At 42.1% G+C, this 22,337-nt stretch overlaps 1 protein-coding gene across 18 annotated transcripts in view; it reads right to left on the bottom strand.

Moving 5' to 3' along the window:
- dmd (dystrophin) overlaps nt 1–22,337 on the bottom strand; it is a 167,528-nt gene that overhangs the window by 47,562 nt on the left and 97,629 nt on the right. For 12 of the 18 annotated variants that reach the window (XM_057026113.1, XM_057026114.1, XM_057026123.1 and 9 more), the window contains 27 exons: nt 20,983–21,165; nt 20,078–20,212; nt 18,960–19,109; nt 15,380–15,541; nt 13,805–13,915; nt 13,307–13,480; nt 13,057–13,212; nt 12,808–12,978; nt 12,552–12,731; nt 12,275–12,397; nt 11,956–12,126; nt 11,487–11,609; nt 11,274–11,408; nt 11,013–11,165; nt 9,733–9,903; nt 9,006–9,032; nt 5,702–5,824; nt 5,362–5,534; nt 5,134–5,269; nt 3,667–3,842; nt 3,057–3,204; nt 2,539–2,664; nt 1,942–2,091; nt 1,755–1,853; nt 1,377–1,476; nt 1,057–1,226; nt 706–823 (listed from right to left, as the gene is read on the bottom strand). In XM_057026113.1, coding sequence (XP_056882093.1) covers nt 706–823; nt 1,057–1,226; nt 1,377–1,476; nt 1,755–1,853; nt 1,942–2,091; nt 2,539–2,664; nt 3,057–3,204; nt 3,667–3,842; nt 5,134–5,269; nt 5,362–5,534; nt 5,702–5,824; nt 9,006–9,032; nt 9,733–9,903; nt 11,013–11,165; nt 11,274–11,408; nt 11,487–11,609; nt 11,956–12,126; nt 12,275–12,397; nt 12,552–12,731; nt 12,808–12,978; nt 13,057–13,212; nt 13,307–13,480; nt 13,805–13,915; nt 15,380–15,541; nt 18,960–19,109; nt 20,078–20,212; nt 20,983–21,165 — 3,844 coding nt within the window. The remainder of the gene's footprint in view (nt 1–705; nt 824–1,056; nt 1,227–1,376; nt 1,477–1,754; nt 1,854–1,941; nt 2,092–2,538; nt 2,665–3,056; nt 3,205–3,666; nt 3,843–5,133; nt 5,270–5,361; nt 5,535–5,701; nt 5,825–9,005; nt 9,033–9,732; nt 9,904–11,012; nt 11,166–11,273; nt 11,409–11,486; nt 11,610–11,955; nt 12,127–12,274; nt 12,398–12,551; nt 12,732–12,807; nt 12,979–13,056; nt 13,213–13,306; nt 13,481–13,804; nt 13,916–15,379; nt 15,542–18,959; nt 19,110–20,077; nt 20,213–20,982; nt 21,166–22,337) is intronic. The other 6 variants (XM_057026108.1, XM_057026111.1, XM_057026116.1 and 3 more) reach the window with 2 other exon arrangements.

Here is a 22,337-nt window from a genome sequence, read left to right as displayed (position 1 = left end):
TTCACATTAACTTCTGGGACATTCAGTATATTTGATAGTTTCAATGGGGTAAGCTACACGAGTGAAAACGGGGCTCTTGTGAATAAGACCCTGCGTCACTCAAACCAACATTCATCAGTATAAATCCCGATGCAACAAAAAGTCTTCAAATGCAGCCTTGGCTTTGTGATGTGCTTTAATAAAAATGAGCTTTCAGTCATCTGAGAATAAAATATGGGAGCATTTGATACACACATATAATACTTGTCTTGAGGAGAGAGAAACAGAAGATGTGCAGACATAACTTTGAAATGGCTGCTGCTTAGTGGGACCAATTATTAGCAATGAAAGGAAATGTATGCAGTCTGTGCCAGAGGATTATTTTGTTTTTGTCAAACCAAAACAAGATCCCTAATAGCTGCTTTCTACTCATCACCATCTCAATTCTCTATTGAATGCAGGGTACCATTGAGAGCAAGCCTCCATATCAAGGCTTACTCTCAGCAGACTAAAACTAACTTTTGTGCATACATTACACTAAAGTGTGAAATAAGTAATTAATATTCTGACAGGGGAGTGTTGTTCCACTTGATGTGGGTAATTGTGTATCTACATATGAGTGGATAGACTTGAGACTCTAGCAGTTTCGGTAACAGATGGTATTGTTTCTCAAGGGAAAATATAATTTTTCACAGAAGAAGAGGTCAGTGAATGCATGAGACATACTGCGTTCTGTAATAGCATTGCGGCTATACTGGTTGCTGGTTTTGTTTTTCAGATTCTGGGCAGCTGTGACCTGTTTCTCCAGGAGAGGGCGCTGCTGTTCCAGCTCCTGTAGAGAAACCTGGTAAATAAGAAGACACGTAAATAAATAAATCAATAGACTTACATTCATAGATGTGTTCCAAACATTTAAAGCAATATAAAACACTGTATGGGAAACATTTCCCTGCTTGTACTAATGATGAAACGAAATCTCTTGGCAAGCCTTCAGCAGACCAATGCTAACCCAACTTTCATCACTGCAGGTCCCGCTCTGCTCGTTTTGCTAAAAATATGATTTAGAGTGATGAAAACCTTGAGCCTGCCAATATTTTCATTGATGTCATCCAGGTCAGCCACCACCACACGCTTGTTGTGCACCATGTTGTCCAACATGGCCAACCAATCGCTCAGCTCTGCCCAGGACTTGTTGAACTGAGCCAGGGCAGCAGATTCAGGCACGGAACTTCCTGTCAAAGCCTCACCTGAAACACACACACACACACACACACACACACACACACACACACACACACACACACACACACACACACACACACACACAATAAGTCCTATAACGTACCGATAAACCTGTTTATACAGAATTATTCACAGAATTTAAAAAAAAGTCTCACTGGTTTTTTTGGATAGGAGCAGTTCCGCTGTCCTCTCCTTATGCTGCCGCAGCAGCTCTACAATCACCATCCAGTCTTCCTTCAGCTTGGTATATTTCATCTGTCACCACAGGCAGAGAGGAATAATAGTTAGCGTTGATTAACTGATGAAATTGATTCAATTATGTTATAATTTCATGAACTACAACAAGTCAGGTATATTCTAGTGGTTTTGATATTCAAAGGGTGCCGTGTCCCCTGTCCTACATTAGTGATCTTAATATGTTAAATTTGATTTGATGTTAAATTTGATTTGAGACAATTAGCTAGTGTTGATTTGAAAGAGCAGGAGTAGATTTAGTGAAAAGTGATTCTTCTCTCAGTGTTTTATTTACTCACCTTGTCTGGTTGGTTGGGAGGACTGTCCTTGTACAGCTGATTCGCTTGATTTAAAACAGACTCAATGATCGGCTCCTTGACTTGCACTTCCTCATTTAACTATAAAAAAAATGAAAACAAGTTGGCCCCACATAAACTGAACAACAGACAAATGCAGAAGAATTGTTTTTCGCAGGATTTATCCGACCTTGGGTGGCTGCTCCTCCGGACTTTGTTCTAGCTTGGTTCTGGTGCTGGTAGCCCAGGCTGACAGGTCATCCAGCTGACTCTGAAGTTTCTCAAGATCCATCAGCAGACCCTCGATCTCCAGCTGACGTTCAGGCAGAGCTCTAGACACCTAAAATTTAAAAAGACATTTCTGAATATTTCTCCTTTGCTTATGATTTAAGCTAATAAGTCATTGACTTACATCAACAACCTTTTATTTTGGTTTCAACTACATTATCCAGTTATTGGGGTTTTCCTGCACAACTCTCACAATTTGTAAATATTAACATTAATGTTTTTGATTGCAACTTAATTAGCAAAGCAAGAGTGTCATCTGCATAGAGGATAAATGAATAGAATTTCAGTGAAGAATATAACAGCTTGAAGCAAGATTTTCTTTCTACTATGGGAATAAAACTCACTATCTGGACCACCGTGAGCAGACATGTCTGATTTTTACCATGTCAGGACACCTTCATGTGTGTGGAATCCTTACACAACATGCTGTTTTGTTGGGTAAATGTAAGTGTTTCGCTTGGAAAATATGGCTGCTTTATTCACAGTGGCAGCTGCTGACCTCGGCCCAGCGAGTGTTAATGGTCCTGATGTCTCTCTGTCTGTCGGCAGGAATTGTTATCTGTCTGTGTCGAGAGTTCAGATGCTCCATCGCCGCCTTCTTGGAAGGAAGCTCCTCCACATGTGCCTAGCACACACAGGGCACACACAGGGCACACACACAATTCACTCAATAAAAAAAATCCACAGCAGCAGCTCAATGTAGGACACAAGCATTTTCAATCTAATAATGTACACACAAACACACACACGTGCGCTGTAACCAAGTATTTTCAAGGTTGAATTTCAGGATGAAATATTGGCGCATCCCAATGGAACCCATAATGTCCTCGCAATTCAGTTATACAAAGCAACACACACATGAAGGCATGTTAATTTCTTTTTTGGTTGATTTTTCAAAGGGTAATAACAACAAACTCATTTATAATATGAAAGCAGCTAAATTAGATTACTATTCAACCTACACACACACAGAGCTCATTGGACCATTTAAACTGCTGTTTGAAGCAACATTGGTACCTGGACTTTGCTCAGAGTATTTCTGATGTGTTGTGGCTCTGCAGGATGCAGTGGAACAGCCAGGACACTTTCTGCTTTATCCAGCCAGCCCAGCATTGAGCCCATGTCCTCCTGGAGACTTGCAGCTGCTGAATGTGCCTCTGCTGACCTGCACATTTGAAAAGCAGCCACAACACAACAAAAGAAAAGTCAGACACATCCCGGCGACAGACGTGTCCTTGCGGAGCAAAGTCTTCATCTATGGCACACTGAGTTATTTTAGTTTGATTCCCCAACCAGAGAACATCCGCATCAGACTTTTATGTGGCTGGTTCTCCATCTCAACACTGCTCTGCTCTATAGTTGCATAAAAAAAAATTAGATCACAGTATAACAGACACACAGTGATTTTGACAATCATCTCCTAATCTCTGTGTAAAGCTAACAAAACAAAACAGGAATTTGTCCTTCAGCCAGTAACTTAGATTTTCAAACCAACAAGCCACCGTAGAGTGTGTTATCTAACAGTGGTATCCCTCAATAGACAAAAAACCAAAAACCAAAAATAGAAAAGACACTAGAAAACAGGAAACATGTGGCTTATTTGTGCCCTGCAGCCATTCACACGCACCTTCTCTTCCGCTCGTTGAGCTGCTGACAGACATTAGCCCAATGTGTGTTGAGGAATTTGAGCTGTGTTTGAAGCCGAGAGGCATCATCTGGCGTGCTCAACTTGCATATGTCCTCTCCAGTGGAGTTCACTCGGCACATCACCACCTCCTGGATGGGAATGGCTTCTGTCAGGTCCTAGACACACAGACAAACACGCTGACCCATGATGAGTGATGGCCCGGAAGAGCCAAAGACAGACAAAATAACTTACACATTTCAAAGAAACACAAACAGGCAACCTATTGCTACAGGTACTGCCCAGTGAAACGATGGTGTCCCCATAAATGCATAAATATGAAGAGTTCAGGTGAGAGATCTGAGGTAACAGACCCACACACACACACACACACACACACACACACACACACACACTATACAAGCTCTTCTGCACAAAAGTGTTTCAGACACATGGATGGTCAGAAAGTTGCTCAGCGTATTTCAGCTGAGGAAGAATCACACTTCATCTCCATTGTCCACTGATGCTGCTGAGGAGCCCTCGAGCAAGTCCGAGCTCTCTTTCTTGAGCTTTTTCCATCTTTATTTTTATTTATTTTCCTGCCAAAACTGAAGCTGCATTCCGCATGGAAGGGCAGATTCCATATCACAGCAATGAAATGTGACATGGCCAATCATGCTGACATGATCTGGTGCACATGCCATCAAACCGTGTCACCACGATTCACTTTGGCTCTATTTGATGGGAAACATCACACTGTAATGTGATAAATTAAGAGATGCCATCTTTGGGAAAATAGAGTTTAATGTGGCAAAATGCAGGATTTAAATTTTTTTTATAATATAATAGCAGATATTTTAAGCTTTGACCAATTCACAGTGAGTCAGACAGCTTAAATTAGATATACTCCAGAGCACCAACAGAGAACGCTGAAGATGTGATATAACATGGCAACATTGAAATAAGAACCTCATAGACTAGTAAACATTTGACCAGCCAGCTGTTTACACTGCATGCAACACTGTGTGATTTAAACATCCACCATTATGAACCATCAACACTTAAGTGTGCTATTAATATTCACTCAGACACAACAAACAATGAGATTGGAAAATGTGGAATCAGTGTCAATACAGACTCAACACTTTTTGTAATAGTATGTCATCAACTTTGACATTTCAGTGCTATATCAACCCCAAACAGTAAAAGCAGAGGATTATGAAAAAGGAACTGAATATTGTGTAGAAGGTTGGCTTTTTACATCACAGTAGATAAACACTGCATGTGAAAGACTGTATATGAATGCATGTCCCCATAAGTTGATCATTTGTTGCAGTTGGAGTGTGTGTGATTGTTAACGTTGGGCTGCTGTGATAAGCTTTTCAGAACCACATGCAGAGTCTAAAGTCAAGCACTCAAGTGTGTGTGTGTGTGTGTGTGTGTGTGCGCCCGCGCGCTAGCATGTTTTACCCTGAGGTGCTGTCTGTGTGCTGCTGGCTCACTCTCGCCCAGTTTCAAAGCGCTCTCCGCGCCAATCAGCCACTCCTCCATCACCTTCTGATCTGAAATAAACTTCTGCCACTTGCAGTTGCAGTCCTGCCAACGCCTTGTTGGATAAACACAGTGAGTCAATCTTTTATGAAATCACAGTGCATATAAATAGTCAGATCTGGAAGCCTCTCCCCTGCCTGTCCTTACTTGAATCGGTCTTGGTGGAGTTTGTTGAGTTTGTCCCAGTTGGTACTGAGGAGGGAGGTGGTGTCTTGGATCCTCTGGCCCTCCGTAGCTCGAGCCCCAGACAGCATTTGCTCTCTGCGTGCCAAAGCTTCCCCTACTGGACCTTTTAGGGCGTCAATGCTCTCCTTCACCTCCTGTTTAGCATAGCAAGAGGATAAATGGTGCAAATGGACACTGCTGCATTAGCAAACTTCATTTTATTTGATTTCATTTCATTTTTGGCTCAGTTTCCCTCCTAACTGCTTGGGAGATTTAGAGCCGTGTTTCTGCGACAGGCAGGCAGGAGTAAAGCTGTGCTGACCTTCAGGCAGTGCTCTTGCTGAGGCAGGTTATAATACGCTGCAGGCCAGTATTCAGGAGAGTTCAGCTTGAAGTCCGTCTCTGACACCGACTGCAGCAACGCCTGCAGCTCTGTTAGGTATTCCTGCACACACACGCGTATGTACAGGGGAAATGCCAACACCAACACGTCCACAAACACACAACATCGGGAGAAAAACATCATGAATTTGTTCAAATCATCGACTCTAAAATAACATGTTTCAAAGTTTTTAAATAAAAAAGTTCAGCCACATATTTTTTAAGTCAGCTTCAAAGCAAACTAGTGGTATAATGTTCTAGATCAAACACTAAAAAATATATATTAAAAGAATCTAAATCTGAACAAGCAGCAAGATATGAAAGAGTGTGAACCGGCGCCCTTTGCATCCTTTCAAAAGCTCGAGCGCTTCGCATATCTCAGCTGAGATAGAAAAAAAATGATTTTGTTTCTTTTTAATGAATAGATTTGTCAGTTCTTCTGTGGCTTGTTCAGTTGTTTGCTGTGAAGCTGCAGAAATGCTTAACAGACAAAGAAACTCTGCCTGTCCTTTCTTCAAGATGAAGGTAAACAGAAGAAAAAATAAGACTGACTCTCCATATTTGTGTACTGATCCTTTACGGATGCAGCTCTTCCATGGAGCGGTTCATATTCAGATAATGCCCTCCTAATGTAGATAAATGAAGGCCCAGATTTTTCAAGGATTTTTCAGATAGCATGTGATCTCTTCAAAGACACCATTAATCTCTTGTGTATCAGGATCATCCTCAAGCTTCTGCCTTTGATTATGAGTCATCTCTTGAAACAGCAATTGGGATTAATTTTTCATTCCCCCTCTGACCATGATACACAATCCTCCACTGCAGTGTGGCAGATGAAGCTGCCTGCTGCACTACTGAGCAGAGATCCTGGCATATTAACACTCACCTCAGGTCACCTCTTCTAATTGTTATGTTCCCATCACCTGGGCAAACGTTTCTCACCTTAAGTGACACTTTAATTAACCAAAACCAAAAAAAAAAAAGGTGCGTTATTATGAGCCATGCGGAAAGTTAATGATTGCTGCTGGCCTTAAGTTTCCCTGCTGTGACAGTAATAAGGCCTTGAACATGAGTAGGATAGAATGCACAAGCTGATTCACTAAGCAGCTAATGGAGCGGCTACATTTGAGGGGATGAAGCCGCTCAAGCTGGTGTATCTGCACTGTTTTGGCAGCAAAGATGCAGACACGTGCTAGTGCTGAATCATTAAAAAGGTGTTGTGGTGATTTCCATAGGGTTTAGAGGCTCATGCGAGACTAAACTTTTCCTGACATTCACTCTTTGTGTGTGTCACCCCCCTCAAAAATCCCATAATACATCCTCCTCCATCCTTGGTGAAGTTTGCCCTGCTGGCTGACACACGAAGGTGTTAAAATGTGAAAAGGGGGGCTGGGGATTTAAATATCCCAGTTTCTCTGCTCATTATCAGCGCTGTGCCAACTGCAGCCTGAGTTCTGTCACACTGGGCTCCCATGGGAGGAAAAAACATGGAGCTAGTTAGTTTAGCTTATCCAAACCTGGAAACGACATCTGTAGCTTTTTTCCCCCTCTTGAGTTGGATAAAAGTGATGCAGCAGTATTGAAATAGGTGTGTACACAGAGAGAGACAGTGCCAGATAAACTTTTTAAATATTGCACTGAATAGCAGTAAAGTTTCATTTCAATACCTCATCACAGTTACCCAGAGGCCAAGAAAATAACATATGACTTAATAATTACTTGTTCGCCAATACTGGAGCATATACAGCGTTATTGTTATACAGCACAAGCTGTACTCATTTCCCTTAAGCTGCTACAACATTAACCAAATCAATGATAATGATCTAGTAAATATAGATACACACTGTTTTTGCATAACCAATCTGCTGCACAATGATTCATTTCATCTTTACAAGGATTGTCTTTGTTATTTAGCATTTTCATTTTCTTCTTCTCATTTTACCATCTGAACCATTCAGCCAAATGTCATTAAGGCATAAAGCTGGAATTTAGGAATAAAATTATCTAAATTTCAAATGTTATATATGAAGCCCCATTTAATTTTAAGAAAGTTAAAGGAACCTTATGGTCATGTCAAAATGAAGCCACATTGTGCTGTCGAATGCCTCAGTGTGACAGGCTCATTTGTTACTAATCAACAGTTTTATGACAGTTACTACAGATTAATACCGACAATTTCATTTCTATCTAAGTATTCACTGGCATCATTTGTGCCTATTTGCAATTGAATGTGTCCTACTGATTTATAAACCAGATCTGGATGCTGAGAGTGGAGACTGAAGTCACAATGACTTGTCTTTTACTAAATATCCTCAAAGTGAAACTCAAATCTAGACTGGAGTTCCAAAACTGACTCCGGGTTGATGTCATTTTTTTTAATAGCATGTTGTTTTCATTGACAACTGACGCTGATATTAAAGAAAAGAAACAACTTGTTTGGTCCACTCTCATCATCTAGACTGAACACACATCTGGACTGTTTTTCCCCAAACCACTGTAAAAAAAAAGATATGCAGCAGCATTCTGATACACTCTGAGAGCCGAAGCAGCGTACGCTGCAATGATTCACTGCTGCTCGCATGCTGAGAGGGGATGACAATGAGTAAGGGCTCTATTTTGGTTTTAGTGGACTACAATAGGTGTGATGAGGCAGCAGAGTGCCAATCTTTTTGGAATTGTTTGTTGTCGACAATATTTTGTCTCTCCTTGTGTATGTGATTGTTAGAGTCGCTGTAGCAACTAAACAGGTCAATTGTGAAATTGAATTGGGTAATATTCAAATCTGATATTGTTTTTTGAGCTTATAAAATTCATATTTGTGTTCCTCTACCTTTTCCTCTTCCTGAGAGTCTACAGATGCGCTAAAAAGAAGAAAAACACCCGAGTGCGGTGTCCCAGTCTCTGATCGACGTGCTGAGTGTCCACAGAGACGCTTGTTAACGGGTGCTCATCTGCATTGTGTGAGCGGAACCAACCTGTTATTACAGAGAAAACGCGGCAGGTTTGGGCTGCATGGGAGATGAAGTGCACCAATTACTGTTTAAGTGCTCTTGAGCAACGCACTCAAGAGCTCAAACAGCTTGAGGAGAGCAGCTTGGAGGCCTGAGAGCTGCCCTAGCGTGTTCAGTCAAAATTAAAACGATATTAAATCCAGTTCTTCCAGTTCCAGATGTGTATTCGGTGGATAACATGTGGTGTAAAATGTATGTTGACTGAGTCGTGTGACTACTTGACAAGATACATACATCTTCAGTGCCTGGCAGATCGGAGAACTGCAAGGGTGCAATGTGATCGGTTGGCAAGGCGATGGGGCATGCAGTGACAGTCGGACAGAGGAGCAACCAGTGAGATTCAGACATGTGAGCACAGAATTCACATGTACACATAAGACCATGAAAATGAAGCAAATAAACACAAAAAAAGCAATTTGAATTTGAAGGCAACAGTCTCATTTTGCTTGAGTCAGCCGATGCTAAAATGGAACTTGCTAACTGAAAATGTTTCGGCTGATTGGACTACATTCCATCACCCATACCTTAACAAAAGTGTTTTATTCCTTCAACCCGGAAGTAATTATAAAGAATATGTCTTGTGTGATTATCAATATTAAAAATTTGTCTTTCCTTCAAATGGTCTCCTGATGAGACCTCAGATGCAACACTTTTGTCTGTATGTTGACCATGGCTGACGCATGAGACCTCCTCAAACTGCTCGAACTTCAAACTCTGGTGGCTGTCTGCAGTATATATCAAGTATACTGCAATTATTGTAGTATTATATAGGTTAAACTCTCTTATCTGTTTTATCAAGCCTTGGGTAGCCTAGTCATATGAGTAGCTCATGCTAATAGTTGAAGTAATTTAAGAGACACCCTCTCTTAACTGTATGGAGCGTAGATAGCAGTCTTAGGTTAAAGAATTAGTTTTGTCTGTTAGTAAAGTAGATACAAAATTTGAGCCTACAAAAACTCACACTTTGTCTTTTGAAGGGTATGAACTTTCCCTCCACCTCAACCCAGCGCTTGTTGAGCTGGAGCTGGCGGGGCTCCACTAGATTGGCGGCTCCAGCCTGTGAGAGCTGACTGGCTAAGCCCTGCACCTCCTTAAGCTCCTCCTTCTTCTTGTCGAACTCTGAGCCAATTTCCTATTGGACGAAAACCAACCAAGAGGTCATTCGCTGTATGGACTCCAGCCCAGAAACATCGGGGGTAAGCACGGAGAGGCGTGTGGATGTACTTGAATAATACAGATTCACACCCATTTTGACATTCAATTCATAAACAAACAATAAAACACACTGATTTACCCACGTGCACTCAAACAATGACACAACACACTAACAAAAGGGATAAAATATTGTGTTTCGCAGTGACACACACTGCGTGTTTCCATTTGATGACATATTAAAATGAAAAGTGCTGGCACACACTGCCTTGAGACTTTATTATTAGTACTGAAGGGGTACAGTTTCTGGCTTTTAAATGAAGTACAAAGGAGAAGGTGCCGAGCATGAGAAGAAGCAGAGACAGAAAGACAGACTGATGAGCAGACAGACAGACAGGCAGTGAGGAATCTCAGTTGCAGAAATGACGGGCGACTCTGAGGAGAGCGAGTCAGAGGTCCGCTTAGCGAAATGTCATAGTGATCATCTGTAAGTGAAAGACACACAGAGTCAGGGAGGGCGGTGAACTAAAAAGGAGCTGAGAGTCTGGGTGAGCGCCATCGTGGACCGCTGACAGCAGGATGTCAGTGATACCAGGAAAGATAAACACAACAATAAACGGTCCTTCCCATTCTGGAGCACTTAATCGTATCTCACCTACATTCAAATTAGATTCAGTTCATTTTTAACATTTTAATGTGTGGTAAAATCATATTATTATTATTTCGTATCATTTAAGAATTATTGTACGTTGACAAACAGATTGAAAATATCTGAGTTTGTTATTTGGTAGAAGTGAAGGTGCGACACGATGACATTTGGTGGTTTACACAGTAAATGTGGGAACGTCACTGGAGGAGGAAACGTCTGGCATCACCACAGAAATAAGAAACCTCCGTAACGTAAGTGGATCACAACCGAGAATGAGAACGAAGAATTCATTAACAGGTTTAATGGGTGCGAGAGGGAGAAAAAGATGGAAGAATTGCGCAGTGGAGAAAGACAAAGGAACAAACAGGTTGAAGCCTCGTGGTTATTTTAGGATGGCGTGATTAAAATACTGTGTTATTCCTGCCCATGCCTCTCGTTACCTTGACCCTCTCGCCTTCAGGTGGGTCGGGCAGTTGGTCCACGCTGCGCTGGATGTCATCCAACCAGGCCAGTAGGTCATGTGACTTCCTCCTGTACTGATACCACTGGGGAGCGATGGCCAAGGCCTTCCTGTTCCTCAGTGCACGCAGATCCTACACACACATGTATATATATATACACAGAGAGAGAGAGGTTGCACAAAGACATTGTGGATTTGGGGCACATATGCAGTTGGGGGAGGGGAGGGGAGGGGACGTTACCTTCACAGTGTTGTACTTGCTATTGAGCTGGTTGTGTTTGAGTCTGAGCTGCTCTCTCTTGTCCTCATCTGGAACTCTCTTTTGTAGATTCTCGCCCTTCATCAGTAACTCCTTCACAGCACCTTCTTCACAGTCCTACACACATGCATCGTTCAGCCGTGGGCGGTCAACCGCAGCCATCATTACCTGTGGGTCAGTGTTTTTGTGGGCCACCTTGTTTTCCTGGAAGTCCTCCTCCTTTAGATTTTCCCCCTGTTTCACCTCCTCCTCCAGGAGATCCAGCCAGATCTGGGCTTCACTGTGGTATTGCTCCAGCTCCTTGGCTGAGGCTGCCGTCTGAAACGTACGCACATTGGCACCATGTTGATTGCAAAGATGCAAATTTTATCTGAGACGGGGAGGCGTGAAGTGTATTTATTAGGAGAGTTTGAAGTCTAAGTGGGGCATTAAAGTGCGTTTATCGAGGAAGTCTGAAGTGTTTTCAGCGAGACTTTGAAGTAAATTTAGCAGGAGTTTGGAGAAAATGAGGGACTGTCTGGAGGCAGTTTGAGGTAAATTTAAGACCATAGCTTTTGTTTCATATGCTGCAAAAATGAGCCAAATATGGAGCATCTGAATGTGAGATAAGAGCAACAGAACGTTTCATAATAGCACCCCATGGTATCACTAATGTCTTTCCTACCAGGCCACAGGTGATGCGTTGTGCGATGGTGTCATATCTCTGGTTGAGCTGCTCCACTCTGGGACGCACCTGCGCCTGGCAGTTCTCCCCCCTAGAGGACATGAGCTCCTGGGCCAGAGCTCCCACCTCCTCCATCTTACCTCTCGTCAGCTCCAGCTCAGCACGCAACACCTGCAGGATGCAACCACAAACACACACCACACACACACACTAGAAAATACGATCCTGGAAGCATTCCACTAAATAGTATGTACTAAAATGTAGTATGACAGAAACACGTCACACTGTACACGTTGTATATAAAGGTAAAGGTCAGAACCTTGAGCCCAGCATCGTTGGGTCCCTGACCGTCCATTTCATTCATCTTTTTCTCTGCTCCGTCGATCCACCCGTTCACTTCCGCAATCCCTCCATCCAACTTCTTCATCTGCCGCTGGTAGTCCTGACAAGCGAGGAGAGGGAGGAGAGATAGAGAAACCGCTGATCTCCCCATACAGCAGCACTCACGCCCATAATGAACCATTTTTAAGCGCTCTGGTATTTTTAGCTCTGAGAAGTCAAAATAGCATCAACGATTTTCTAATTCTGTGACCGACCAGCAGCAGGTTGAGCCACTCCTCCGCTCTGGATGTCACAGCAATCCAGTTACATCGCAGCAGGCTGACTTTGTCATCCACCAGACTTCCGTGACCGTGCAGCAAAGCCTTGAGGGCCTCCGCCAGGTCCACCACGGCCTGCAGCTGTGGCTGGCGCCTCTCCATCTCATCATGGACGGACTGATAGGAAGGAAAAAAGAGTAAGGAAAAAACAGACGGCTAATTCCTAAGCGCTCTTTGGCGATATGTTTAATACCTGTGCCCATGATAACTCCGCATCGAGGTCGCTGGGCATGCCGTCCACGCTGGAGCGCTTGGTCAGCTCAGCATCAGTGGTGGCGAGCCACTCCGTCAGCCCGTTCAACTCCTTTCGCAACTTTCGGGACAACTTTAGAATTTTCTCCAGGGCCAGTTTACTCTCAGTTACCTGCACACAGTGGAAAAACACGCATGTTGAGGCCTCACGTGTATAAATGTGTGTGTCGAACTGTTTGTGTGTGCCTACCTGTGAGCCCAGCTGATTGTAGAGCAGTTTAAGGGCGGTCACCCTGTCATCCAGCTCTTTGGGCTGCTCAGTCTGCTGCCTCTGGACGATCTGTCTGCCTGTTTTTATCACTGTCTCCACCTCCCCTTTCACTTCACTCAGCACCTTGTACAATTTCTGTTAGACGCCAAAGAAGCAGCAGGTGCTTAATGTGGAAACAGTCCATCCAATTACTCCCCAACCTGTCTGACACGGGGATCACATTACTCACCATGCACTGCTCCAGCTGCGACTGCACTACGTCGTGCTCCACACTACCGATTTCCAGCAACCCTGCCTGGCCCTTGACACCGTTCAGCGCCTGCTCGCACTCTGTCAGCCGAGCATCAAAGTTGGCTGGCTTCTGAAAGAGCCTGAACTTTGTCCACACGTCTGTCAGCATTTTCTAAAAAAAAATTAATTATGGATTTAATGTTGATGGGTCAACTAAGCATTTTTGGAGGGAAGAAATAGACTTATTCATATGCATTCTTATTTTACTCATTAAAATGAATGTATAAGTGTAAAAGTACTAATTAACCTAATTAAAATACTCAATTGCACTTTAGCTCTTGACATTAATATAGGAGGCAATTTAATGAGCCTAACTAGCTGCCATTTTACAATTAAAGCTTAAAAAATGTTTTAATGACTAATTTGCATGACATTCACGTAACATGTTCATATTATATATTTGTATGCTGGAATAAGCGCAGGTGAGTGTGCACACCTGGGTTAGATCTATCTGTCCCATGGTTCTCTGGGAAGGCTCTTTGTCCTGCCTCTTCTTCCTCATTTCCTCCAGAGTCGCATCATGACTGCTTAGCTCTGAATGGATTTTCTGTTACACACACACACACACACACACACACACACACACACACACACACACACACACACCACACACACACACACACACACAATAACGCGCAATAAAAATGAACAAAATTAGAAATATTATCTTTGTGTGTGAAAAACAAAACAATGTACCGGCTCCAGCAAACCACAAGGGGGCAGAATGAATCAGTGATGGAGGACAGGGTGGGGCGCAGCCTTTGACAACATGCAACCCTTTGAAAAGACACACACACACACACACACCACACACACACACACTGGGGCTGCTTGATTGTGGCAAAAATCACAATTATTTTACGGATTCATGTTAAGAAATTATTTAAGAATTTACTTTTACTGAACTTAAAATAGGATTTTCTTTTTTCCACAATGACTATTGTACTCGAAACTTTCTGTGGCTTTTTCTGCTCCTTTATTGCTTGGTCATAAACCATTTGGTATTTGGCCTTCAAAGGACTAAAATTGGTTGCGTTGCCTCGAGATGAAGCAACAACCTTGTAACAAACCTCACAACAAATTTTAGTTTGTTCCACATCTGAATGACAGGAACATGCGAGCAAGGCCAAATGATCGTTTTACGCTGATTATCTTATTTTCATAACTGCGGGAACTCAAAATTGAAATAAAATTTCAATGAATCAAGTAAGACATGTACGCATGCGCGCAGTCACCCCTCTCTCTATTTCAATACCAAGTGCTCTGTAATCACATCTCCTTATCCACCCCACTCTAATCCAATCATGGTTTCATCCTCCAGTATGAATGTGTGAGAGGAGAATATCAGTGTTGCAGTGGTGGTGTGTATTGCACCAGTTTTTAATTGAGTGCCATTATTTCTTGATTGGCAGAATTGTATGAACATTATGTTGAAAAGAATAAGAAACCGTGAGGCAGGTGTTTCCAGCAATGCCAGCTATGCTAGCGTTATCAAACGAAGGTACTTGTTCCGACAAAAGGTTGAAAGAAATTACTTTTCTTCAGTAATTTTCTTCCGATATGTGTTACTAGTTTTAGCTAATCTCACTATGTGCAGGCTCACTCAACACTTTTGACTACTTGCTTTTCATCATTTCCAATTACTGTTCCCTAATTCCTGCCCCCATCTGAATTTCAAATGTCATTGGAATCAAAAGACTGCAAACCACCTCGTTGGAGTGTTGTGTGCACGTGTGTGTGCATGCCTGTGTGTGTGTGTCTGTTCATGTGTCAAGATGCCACATGTCTGCCAAGTTCAATTAGCACCAAAGAGGAAACATGAACATTTCATATTTCTGTAAATAAAATTTGAACTAACCAGTGACCCACATATGCTCACTTCTTACAAAGAAATGGTTGTTTTAATATGAACATTAAGTCTGATATTTTATTACTGGTTTGAGATTAAATATATAAGTCTGAATATTATTAAATAGGCGGTAACACCGTTACATGGCACACTGATGGATACCTGAGCTTCCTGGGGTATCTGTTGGGCATCGATATGGTCGGCCAGGTAAGCACTGAGATGACGGTCAGTGTTGGCCAGCGATTCTTGAATCTGCCGTAGAGTTTTGTCATTCTCTTGGGCCCACTGAACACTCTTCTCCAGTTCTTTCTGCTTCAGTGCTGCCTGTAGAAACAAGGAAGCACATTTGTATATCAAAATATGAATTATTTGTGATAAATTACACAAATTATACATAAATAAATTAAATGTCTGCTCACAAAATCTGAATGAAGTGGCCGTGACATTTATTCCTTATTGTTATTTCTGGTATATTTCTCATGAAAGCCACTTTATCTTGGGTACATTTCCCAGTTAATGCAATAAGGTCCAAAACTGTAAATTAGGCCATTAAACCTCATCTAAATCCAAATGAGTTTAGGAGTTCTGTGTCAGACCATAAATGTTATACGTGATCTAGCAGCAAACTGCCATCGTGCTGCTTTGTGGAGTTGAGCTGGAGCGCCCCCTGTTGTTCACAATGTGCCACTGTAAATCACAGACTGACGTCCTTTCAATAATAATAATCATACTAATACAATTCTTTGAACACTCAATCAGCAAATTTCTGCCTCTGGTAAAAACTGTGACATGAAACCACCTTTAATTCTTTGGAATCTTGGCTAAAACAGATCACAGAACACAACCATTGTGATGCAGAGAGGCAGCTAAATTGCACATGCTAACACAAAGTTATCATGTGCATTCACAAGGTTGACAAACACATCACAAAGTGATTCACAAAGTTTGTCATCTAGATTGAATACATTGTCTTTACTGCACAACAACATAGCACAGAACTTGACATGCCTTTGTCTCACCTATTGCTCACTCTCACTCTCTCTCTTTCACACACACACGCACAAACGCTCACAGACAGGCGCACTTCCCCTACTTGTACCCTCTTGAACGATGGACGCCGCGGTCTCTCTCTCTCTAGCTGGCACTGTCTGTTGGACCACATGGAGGCAGTTGCTGGACATCATCAACCAGTTGTATGTGCAACTTCACCTTGTGCTTAAGCGCTTGGTGCCTCAGTGTTCCTTGGTTAATGATTATGGGACTAACTAATGCACAGAACCATTACATCACAAACTGGTGAGTGTAGATGTGGTTACAGGTGAAAGGGCTAATCCTTCACAGTAGGATCACCACTAAGTATAGCTCAAGTTTAGCTCACCCCTGTGTGCACTGACAGCCCCCACTAATGCCACCAGTAGATGGATTTTCTTTTCTTTTCTTTTTTTTCTTCGCATTTTGGCGTTTTAGTCAAACATTGACAATAACCTTCCCTCTGGCCATGTATTCTATTTGCTTTGCAACTGTCAAGTCATGGAAATATGTTCTCAGTAAACACCCATTATTCTCTTTACTGTATTTCTTACACAGATTGAGCAGTCGCCAAGATTGTGAACATGGGAGATGGAAAAATCACTGTTTACTCAACAGTCTTGCGTTGGAAAAGCCTCTGGCAAAGTGCGAGTGGCATCTTCAGCGCTTCTGCTTATTGGTTTTTAGCTGTTACAAAGGCAAAATTAAACCAGCGACCATGTTTTTTTGATCTGGAAGGGAAGTGGAAAGATTTATAACATTTAAAAAAAAAATTCTTGTCAGCACAGGCTGTCGTTATCTCCATAGGTTTTTAAAGTGGGACATTGATTTAATGAGATTAGAGGCTTATTCCACTGCAGCCGCATTCACTGAGAACTCTGCAGTCTTTCCTGGCTCCGTCTGATTTTAGAAAAGTTTAAAGTTCACTGGGATTCTTACTTCAAGGGGCAAAAAGCTACTTTAAAAGATAAAAAAAACGTATTACATCTAGAGTGTCTGATTTGAAGGACCACGTTTCACATTTTTATAATATACTCAACAATATATTAACTATGGAATGGTATCATTTTTGATGGTTAAGTAAAAAGCTGAATAAACAACAGTAAACAAGCTCTGGAAACACCGTCTGTAAATGTACGACAAAGAGTGTTGAAAACTGTCCAATGGGTGACAAAGTTAGTAACATTTAACTATGAAAGACATTTGAACTCAGAACAAAGTAAAAGAAAAGGCATTTGTTTCTATAAACCAAGCTTTTCACTAACTGCTGCTACTTTGGGGCTCTGCAGAAATGCACCCTTCAAATTTGTACAGCCTGGAATGTCAATTCAGCGGAATTCTCTGCAAGGCAGAAAAACAGTCATGGTGAAAATGTGAGAGATTTTGACAGTGTGCTGTTTAAACAGCACCGAACAGAGAAGCTTCTCTCTACACTCCCTCAGGTCAAAACCAGAAAAACAGCAAGGCGATATTCGAGGTCTTCTCCATCTGTCTTTCCAGAGATACTCACAAACGCCCACATGCCTTGTCCAAGCTCCTCGTCCCCTTTACTCCTGACAAATAAACAGGAGTCAGGACCGCCTGGTCTCACCTTGCTTTTGGACATACTCACACACACACGCAATACTTCTAAAAAAACACAAAGACACTTCCTCCCCGAAAACTCAAAGTCTGAAATTAAATACTCTCTCCCCGACACACACACACACACACGCACACGCACACCGTCTCTGATGACAAACAAAGGGAGGCTTATCAGCAAGGAGAACAATAATCTGGTTCCATTGTGAGGGAGGATCAACCCAGCAAGCAATGAGCATGGGTGTGCGTTTGTGCACGCGTGAGCGTGTGCATGTGCATGTGTGCGTGCGTACATGTGTTTGCATGTGTGAGTCTGCTGTAATCCGTCATTTAGGATCACCACAAGAGGGTGAGAATATATTGCTACCATTGATGACTGCTGACAGTTGCCAGAGGGAAGAGAGGGAAGATAGCAGAAGAAAAAAGAAGGGGGGAGGAGAATCACAAAGGGGGAGACAGCAGCAGAGAGAAAAGGGGAGGAAAAGGCAGAGGAGGGAGGAAATGAGGGTAGAAAAGTGAGCAATGCGGAAGGTGATATATGAGGTTTAAAGATACGCTGAGCCAGGTGCAGACAGGTGTCGTCTCCAGGTGTTGCAGCAGAAGACTGACGCTAATGTTAATGCAGATGAAGAGCGCAACGTTTTGATTCAATAACGAAAGCACACGCGTCCCTCGCCTCAGTCGGAAAGGTGTCGCCTGCATGGCCGCGTGTGCCCGCATGCAACACGAGTCGCACCAGGGGCGAGTCGCGGCCCAGAGACCCGCAGGTCGCCTCGTGAACCTGTAACCAATGGTGCTTATTAACAGGAGCGACACGCGTGAGTCTGGTATGTGTCTTAGAGGCCTCGGTGGACCTCTGGACAGGGAAATCAAAAGATCTGACGGTTTTCTCTCAGTCTTTCCATGATATTATGGGTTGCTGGTTCGAATCACTGCAGCTACTCTTTCCTCAGCTTTGCTTGTGGACTTTGTGAGGACGCCATTTTTTTTGTTGGTCTAATTCCAGCTTGTGCCATACCCGGCATGAAATTAAGCATATTTTTATATTTATTGATGGGGGGGGGATTGACACAGTGCATGGTGAAAAAAATTCTGTTTGCATTTCAACTTAAACTGGAAAACTCCTTCCTACCCTCGCCATCAGCTCGTCCCATCGCGTGTTGAAGGCTTCCAGTTTTTGTTGTATCAGTTCATCCAACACGCCTCCGTCCATCAGCGTCTGCGCCAACTCCCGAATCTGGTTCCTGTTGTCCTCTGGGTGCTGCAACAGAGACTCTAGACTCTGTGGATACACACACAGGATCCAGGACATTTTTTAATATGAAGGCAACTGACAAAAGTAGCGACAAGCATTGAAAGGTATGCAAGCAAGAGTAAAAAGTGATGACAGGAAGCTGCTAAAGGAGGTTAACAAGCTGTCTTTTAGCCAACGTAGACATTAAATGGCTTCAACGAATTCTTTGGATGATCAGTCAGGCTTTGAGCAGAGGAGAAAAAAGCAGCTGAGTGTGCAGATATTTACATTTCTTAGGTTCTGTGCTACTTAAAATAAAATACAGCATCTAGATCCAGAGGCTTTCTTGCATTGTTTAATCTCGAAAAAGGACTGTTTAAGCAAATTAACAAGAGGTGAAACCTTTCACTTCATTTCCTGTGAGGTTTAAACCTGTGAGGTTTAATAGGTTTAATAATGGCGAGATTCAGCAGAAATTCCAGTGGATTAACTTAATTTTGCTCAGTGTTTGAGGGCTGCGTTCTATATCAGAAGTAGACACACTTAATCTGCCTTTATTTCCTGCAAATGGCTGCCAGCTCTCAAAGATATTCCATCAGAACAGAAGAAATAAATCACATTAGCACACTCCCAGCAGCCCCAATTAAAAATAATAAAATTCTTTTGGCAATAATTTCCCTTTTCAAATTAATTTTGAGAATCAGAAAGTTGATTATTCACAGTTTTCCCGATTTTGGTTTATCTTGTTTATGTTTCTTTAATTCTCTGTTTCAGGTTTTCATATCCTGAAATTTCCTTCGTAACAAGAGGAAATATTTTCCTGTTGAGACGTTTCGTAACCTGAAAATTTCGCATGTAGAGACGTTCGTAAATAGAGGTCCCACTGTATTTCCTATTGTAGTTTGACAACAGTTTGGTGCTGATATCGCAGCAGAGCAGCACCGACTGCTGAGTGTGTTGTCTTGGTGAGGCGTGTTAATGCTCGGTGAGGTGAAGAAGGCTGAATATATACTCACATCCAGTGCCTCCTGGAGTTCCTCTGCACCACCCTGGAGGTTCTCTATCTCATCCAGCTTCTGCTCCAGCTGGTCCAAGAACTTGCTCTCCTGCTCCAGGTATGAGAGCAGCTCACACCAGCATGCCCACACCTCCTGCAGATGCAGAGCAAAAGGCACAGGAAGTGTAGCAGCAAGGCGTTTAATTTTATCGCAACTTTCTTGTCTTATCTGCAAGCGTTCAGCCTGACTGCATGCTCGCTTATCCTTTGATTGACTATCATTTCCTGTCTGCGAATTAGCTTTAGAAGTGAATTTGACCAAAGATTTTTACATTTTTGTAACCTCACATTTAAAATCAGATTGCATGCTGGAAAACAGTAGAAGCTTTATACATTTCATTACGCATTTATTCAAAAAGCATTTTTCTATTTTTGTTTTATATTTTATCACAGACATTAACATATTTTCAAACCACCACCTTGCATCCCTTTTTAGGGTTTATCTCATTCAGATAATTTCATGCATTGAATCCCCTGTATCTTTATATCTATATCTTTATATAATAAAATGTAAAACAAGTTTGGGCAATGAAGGCTTCTGAAAATGAGCATAGGTCAATTTTAATCATGGATGCAACTAAAAATAATGGCTGTAGTTTTACAGGAGGCATGCACTAATGTGACAGATGTCCAATTTGTCACTTGTTATTTAGAGTTTTTCCAAATGTGACAGCTTGTGATGCCCATAATTGAGATAATTTCGGATTGACAAGCATCTTATCAGTGTTGACAGCATTGTGGTTGCCATCAATCAACAAGAATTCTGTCTATAATATCCTTCCCATATCTTCAATATCATGTTTATCTCTGGAAATTACTTGTAGACAACATGCTGAAGTACTCTGAAGAAATATTAATGCGCACCTCCAAGGTTTTACATTTCCCGTCCAGCCGGCTACAGAGGCGCTGGTAGTTGGAGGTCAGCATGTCTAGTTCAGACCGTAGGGCATCATGGGCTGTGGGCGGAGCTTTGGAGATGAAACTATTCACACTGTCGGTAAGTAGTTTGACCTTCTGCTCCTTGGAGTGCACGTCTTCCTGGGCCGTCTGATAAAGAGGCAGAACCACATAAAGGCAACAGAAGAGAAAATACATTATTTTTCCTTGGTGAAAAGATTAAAATGGTGCACCCAAGCAAGCACACCTTTTATATTTCTAAATATTATGTTTTTGTGGCCTGAGGTTGCTTAAGTCTTCTTTAAAAACTGAGTAACAACTGAAAGGTCAGGAAGAAATAAAGAATGAATGAATGAAGAATTCAAAAATAATATTTCAACGGTATTCTCCGACAGGAAGCATGCAAGCAAGAGTTGAACCAGATAACAGAATAGAGAGGCCTTGGTGGTCATGGTAAAAACCAAAACACAAGAGTCAGCAGCACATGTCTTCTTTCATAGTCTTCTTTCTTTCTTCTCATTAATAATGTCACATTGAGGAAATAGGCTAGGACCTTGCATGAAAAGAGATCAGACCGGGAGCCCATCTCGTCTTTACACACTTAACTGAGTGGAAAATGTCTGCAAATGAAAATCAGTTTTTGCGATTTCCTTTTGCTTCCTGTAATGTGCAAATGTGACACAAAGGTGTTTGTTCTGAGAGGAAATAACAAAACCTGGCAATGAATGGAATGAATATCATACATAATATCTAACATATGCACATTCATATGCTCTGTTTATAGCAAATATTAAATCAAACGGAACACTCAGTCTGAAAGCAGCCGCTTTATTAACAATTATGGGAAACACAGCAGGTTCAAAAATTTCACGATTGGGATTTCTGCTTTACAAAACTATCGCAAAAGCCAGTACGTGAAATCCTGCATGTCATTTTTGTTGATTTGAAGTTCAAATTTCAGACAACATTGTTCTTCTACATCCGGTGTTAATGCGGTGCAGACGTGGAGGGAAAATAATGGACTCAACTACGTGATTACAACCACGCAGACAGAAGGACACACATCTGGATGGGTGCTCGGACAAATAAATGAATGAATTTTGTGTTGACAGTCACTGAGGTATGAGCCAAGAAATCAATGAATGGGGGATTGCAGCTTAATGTGTTCCCAACGGGAGAGGGAGAGAAGGGATTAGAAGAAAAAACAGTGATGAGATTGGAGAATGGCGTCTCCTTTAAGCTTGGACAAGAAAGAGGGAGGAGTAGAGGAGGAAGTGGAAAAGGAGGAGAACAGAAGGATTTGCAGGACCAAGCAGGGTGGA

Source organism: Takifugu flavidus, chromosome 3 (assembly GCF_003711565.1).
Source record: "Takifugu flavidus isolate HTHZ2018 chromosome 3, ASM371156v2, whole genome shotgun sequence".
In the NCBI taxonomy this organism is placed as follows: Eukaryota; Metazoa; Chordata; class Actinopteri; order Tetraodontiformes; family Tetraodontidae; genus Takifugu; species Takifugu flavidus.
Note: the sequence above shows the minus strand (reverse complement) of the source record. Positions and strands in the feature narration are given on the sequence as shown.